Raw genomic sequence first — 5,410 nt, 5'->3', positions numbered from 1 at the left:
GTGTATGCATGTACTTGTAAACTTGTCTGTGTGTATGTGAGCATGTGCGTGTAATGTGTGAGCGTGCAGGAGGTCCAGATGAGGTTCCAGGCTGCTGCTCATTTGACGCTCCCGCCCATACCCTACAGACCTGCGTGAAGACGTGTGGGTCTCCTGCCTACCTGTGTGCATAGGCCAGGGCGGCCACACCTCAGCCTGAGTGAGTGCACCAGTGGGCAGGTCATACAAGGGCTTTGCATGTGACAGAGTCCGCGTGCATCGCCACGCATTACAGAGTTGGCAGCCAGGACCCGCGGCCACCTGTGACCCCACTTCCCCACCCACATGAACATGAGCACAAACACACATGTCAGTTTACATTACAGCAGCATTTAAGGTTATGAAGGGGAGGAGGTGTCGATTCCGGAAGGTTACACTGAGGTTGCAGTGCTTGGTGAGCGAGTCACCCTGCGTTGGAACAACAGGCGCCTTTCGAACCGTTCTGGGAGGCACATTTGCACGTGCATGCGACCTCAGCCCACGAAGGGAAAGCATGGACGTCCACAAATGCCCAGGCCCGAGACCTGCAAGGGACGGGGACGGTCGGTACTGAGCAGAAGTCGGAGGTCAGGTCAGAGGACATGTGGGTCGGGACACCCACCCGCTGCAGCTATGGGGACATATACGACACAAGACCCTCCCCCTCCGTGACAGGCTCTCTCTCTGCCCTCCCACAGGGCTCCCTTCCCATGGGGCTTCCCTACGTACGGGTTTTGCTCCTACGCAGCTCGCCCTCACCTTGAACACGTGTCCCGCCTGGGGCTCCCGCTGCAGCTGCTCGGGGCTCAGCCCATCTGCCGCCGAAGTCACGTACAGTTCTGTATAGTCGGGGCCCCCGAAGCAGCAGGATGTGACCCTGGACACGGGCAGGTCCAGGGTGCGCAGACAGAAGCCTGTGGGCAGAGGGAGGACCCAGGTCGGCCGTTATGCTCCAGATCAGCCCCTTGTCCCTCTGCCCTCCCACCTCACTCCCACCCTGTCTTCTTTGCCCCCATACACACACAGACAGGTTCACAGCGCGGGCACCGCTGCAAGCAAGCAAGCAAGCAAGCAAGCATGCAAGCAAGCAAGCAGAGGGAGGACCCGGGTCACCGGCAATGCTCGCTCCCTGGCACCCGGACAGCCCCGCCGAGCCCTCACCTCTTCGCTGCTGCTCTACTTCACCTCCCTCTTCATCGTCCCCTCCCTCACGCTCCTCCCCCGCCTCCGTCTTCACTGTCTCTCCCCATCTTCATCCATCTTTACCTCGCCCTCGCCCCCTCTCCACCACCCTCCGTTTTCACTGCCCCTTCCATGCAGCTGCCCATAATCCCCCAAATCCTCAAGAGGGTAAGAGTGGAAGATCTCAGGGAAAAGGTCGCAAACCTAGGACATCTCGAGCCCATGGAGCTCATCAGACAGAAAGGGGCTACCAGGTCCGTGGGGGCTTGTAACCCTGACGTCCTCACCCTACACTCCCACTCAGGATGGAGAGTCGGACGTGTCTTATCTGAACCTTGCACCCTGACCCTGCCACGTCCAAAGTTTACACACAGTGACGCCGCCACGCCAAAGACCCAAGCATGTGACCCCACCACACCCAGAAACACACATTGCCTGCAAAGCACTGGACCACACACCGTGACATTTCAGGACTGTATGGCCCTGACATCACGCACCTGTCTGCGGGTCCACTTGAATGACCTTGCCACCATCGATACAGGCCACCCACAGTGTCCCTGCACTGTCTACACAAAGACCATCGGGCATGGCCCGACCCCGCGGCAGCTGGTACACGAGTCGGCGGTTCTCTGTGAGACAGGGACACGCAAGGCCGCTCAGGGAAAGAGAGGCCTCTTTACAGGACTGCCTGGGGCCATGGACACACGGACACAGGGACACCTGTCTGTCCTCAGGTGACGTCGCCCCTCGCGTCAGCCTGTCCCCGAGTCGAGTCCCGTGGTCTGTCCTCGAGTCCTGCGATCTGTACCCCAAATCCCGCGATCTGTACCCCGAGTTCTGTGATTTGTTCCCTGAGTCCCACGGTCTGTCCCCAGGTCTGTCTCCCCAGTGAGTCCCGCATGGGCTCTGCGCTCACTGATGGTGCCGGCCTGCATGTCATAGTCATACGCGTGCACCGCGTAGTCCAGGCTGTCGACGTGGTAGAAGGTGCGGTGGTCAGCAGACCAGTCCAGCCCGTTGGGGATGCCAAGCCGGTCGGCCAGGCACAGCACCGAGTGGTTCCCCTGCAGTGAGTACAACGAGCCCTGGGCCGGCTCCCAGACACCAGGTGCAGAGGGCTCAGGCATGGTGCCTGCAGGGGGCAGAGAGCAGAAGGCATAAACCTTTGAATGCCCTCCCCCCCATGCACTCTGGGTGACAATGACGTGACAGACAGCAGAGGAGACCTCAGAGATGGAGGGCCAGGGCCACCAGCCAAGTACAGCATGGGCACTGGGAGCTGGAACGTGCGAGAAGCACCTTCCCCGGGCCGGTGGGGGGTCGTGACCCCAACTCTGCGCCCAATGTTTCCTTCTCAGTTCCGGGCACGTGGGCGGGGCCCTTATTGACACTCAGGTGTCCCTCTCCGGCTCTAGTCTGCAAGTCTGTCGCTACTGAGCCCTGGTGTACTGAATGCAGTACTAAGCCTTGGGGAACTGAGCCCTGGTATCCTGAACCTTGAGGTACTGAGTCCTGCGGTACTGAGCCTTGGGGTACTGAGCCCTGGTCTAGTGAGCCTTGGGGTACTGAGCCCTGGTAAGTCCTGGGATACTGAGCTCTGGGATCCGTCTGGGTGACTGGGTGTTCCCGAGATCTCAGCGGGAGTTGGGTGTGTTTGCCCAAGAGGTGGGAGGATAGGAAGGGGGAGAGGGCGGGGCAGGGCAACTGGATCCCGATCTCCATGGAGAAGCACCTGGATTCGGAGCCCTCCACACCCCAACCCCACCACAACCTTCGTGACCATGTGGCCATAGTCCCTTCGGTGCCCACCTGCCACGAACCTCCCCGCGGGGTCAGCCTTGCCATCGTTGAACCGGTTGTGTGGCCTGTGTCTGTCCAGCTGTGCCACCCATGTAACCTGCTGCGAATCCCAGTCCAGGAGGCCCAGGCGGGTGCCAGCGGCCACCACATAGCTGCCCTTTTCCCGACCGCGCAGGGCCACACAGCCCACGCGGTGTCCTAGAGGGCAAAGGGGGCCACGGACTGGATGGGTGAGCAGCCTCGGACAGGGTGGGTGAGGGGACAGAGGACTAGGGGACATGGACGAAATGGGTCAGGGGCCTGGGTCAGGGGTCAGCAGCTCCACATCCCAGGGCTCTCCACAGGGCCCAGGGCTTTCACCCAAGGCCCAGGACTCCTCCCTACTACCCTGAGGCCCAGCTGCACCTGTGTCTCTCACTCAGCCAGGTGCACCGCTTGCACTGGCATGCTGGGAGTGCACATCCCCCCCCCCCCCCCCCCCCCCCCCCCCCGGCCCAGCACTCTCTCCCCTTCACCCACCCACAACCTGTTGCTCTCACTCCCCACCCAGTGGTCTCCTCCCAGCACTCCTCACTCTCCTCCCCTCACACCCCTTGCCACTCTGCCCAGAATCCCCCCACAGCCTTTGCCTTTACTCACCCAGGCTCACTGCCTGCACCTGCCCACTGTGCGGGCTCCAGCGACACACAGTCTGCGCGTGGATGTCCACATAAACAAGCTGCCCTGTCGCCTCCTCCCACACAGGACATTCACCCATCCGGTGCCTCTCGGTGACCACTGCCTGTACATCAGCCCTGGGGGACGCCATGGCACCTGGGGAGGCTGCGGGATAAACTGTACCTGCCAGGACAGGTCTCCTTTCTCCACCTGAGTCATCACCAGACCCAGGAAGAGCCTAGGGCTGGCACACCCGACCTGTCAGGGCCTTTGCTGGGATAAGAGGTGCCCAGGAGCTCCTCATTCCCCCAGGAAGTTCCCTCATGCCCCCAAGAGGCCCCTATGTCCCCAGGGAGGTCCAGAAGCCCCTCACGTCCCCAGGAGCCTCCCATGTCCATAAAAGACACCCATGCTCCCAGGAAGTCCTAGAAACACCCCAACTCCCTAGGATGGCTCAGGAGCCCCCTCACTCCCTACCTGAAGCCCTGGTAGTTACCCAGCTATCTGCACCTCTTGTGGACTCTCAGCTCCCAGGGCTCAGACCTCACCTGGAGCCTCTGGACCTGGAGGCTGCTTTGGGTGGTGTCTGCCACTCCTGCCTCCCAACCCTCCCCCTTGTCCTCTGCCAAGGTCTGTGCTGGAGGGCGGTGCTGTTCCTCTGCCTATTGCAACCCCAGGAACTTCTTGGCAGCCTCAGCCAGGACAGCACAGGCCCCCCCTCCTGGCCAGGAGACCCCTGTGAGCAGCAGGAGATGCATGTATACAACAGAAGACCACTGTATGCAGCAGGAGTGCTCCATATACAGCAGGACTCCCATGTATACCTCAGGAGATGAATATGGGCTCAACCTGCACCCCAGCATTTCCTCAGCAGTTGCTGCAGGTGTGTCCTGTGTTTTTTGTGCCCCTGTGATCTCTGTGCACTAGAGCTTTTTGTTGCAGACCCTGCTATGGGCGGCCTCCTGTGGGTGGGTGCACAGTGCTTCATACATATGTGACACACGATTGGCATGCATGAATGACATACACATCACAAATGTGCATGACACATATTGGTGCGGGAGAATTGTCTGTATTCTGTCAATCATATTTTAATAAAACGCTGATTGGCCAGGCAGGCAGTATAGGCGGGAAAGCCAGACAGGAAGAGGGGTGGAGCAAAGAGACTGGGAGAATTCTGGGAAGCAGGAAACTTCCTCTGCATTCCTGCCCAGATTACTGAAGAAGTAACATGTAAGCTGCCCCCGCTGGAAAAGGTACTGAGCCATTATGGCTAACATAGATAATGATAATGGGTTAATATAAATTACAAGGACAAATAAGAAGACTGAGCTAATGGGCCAATCAGTTTATAATCTTATGGAGTCCTATGTGTGATTTTCTTTGTTGCTTGCTGGCTGTTGGGGTGCCGGGCGGGACAGAAACCCCAACAAGCCAGCCATCATGTTACAACATATCACACATATGTGCATGACACTGGCCAGGTCTTGTGTGGGTGGTTGCACAGGGCTCCATACATGCCTGACACACACCTCACATACATGCATAACACATATCACATTCACTAGTATGACACACAAATCACACATGGTCATGACACACATCACATCACGCACACATGACATGTCACACAGTGCATAACATATACAGCATATGACATACATCACACAAGCACATGACACATCACACATATGCATGACACCACCACACAAGTGAAAGACACATCACACATGCACATAAAACACTTATGCAT

General features: G+C 58.6%; 1 protein-coding gene across 3 annotated transcripts; it reads right to left on the bottom strand.

Moving 5' to 3' along the window:
* Nucleotides 1–349: 349 nt before the first annotated feature.
* LOC125415502 (regucalcin-like) lies at nt 350–4,245 on the bottom strand. 3 transcript variants are annotated; one of them, XM_085679382.2, is made up of 7 exons: nt 4,135–4,245; nt 3,640–3,840; nt 3,010–3,222; nt 2,117–2,332; nt 1,698–1,829; nt 778–932; nt 350–563 (listed from the first exon to the last, which is right to left on the bottom strand). In XM_085679382.2, exons 2-7 carry the CDS (start codon nt 3,806–3,808, stop codon nt 513–515), a joined length of 936 nt encoding a protein of 311 aa, XP_085535508.1. In that variant the 5' UTR covers nt 3,809–3,840; nt 4,135–4,245; the 3' UTR covers nt 350–512. The 3 variants fall into 3 exon arrangements, with proteins under 3 accessions (XP_085535508.1, XP_085535509.1, XP_048313762.2); XM_085679383.2 differs by having other exon boundaries at nt 4,206–4,240; XM_048457805.3 differs by lacking the exon at nt 4,135–4,245 and having other exon boundaries at nt 3,010–3,198; nt 3,640–4,103.
* Between the last annotated feature and the right edge of the window lie 1,165 nt (nt 4,246–5,410).

The sequence above is a fragment of the Myodes glareolus genome, chromosome 18 (assembly GCF_982192425.1).
Source record: "Myodes glareolus chromosome 18, mMyoGla1.1, whole genome shotgun sequence".
Classification (NCBI taxonomy): domain Eukaryota; kingdom Metazoa; phylum Chordata; class Mammalia; order Rodentia; family Cricetidae; genus Myodes; species Myodes glareolus.
Note: the sequence above shows the minus strand (reverse complement) of the source record. Positions and strands in the feature narration are given on the sequence as shown.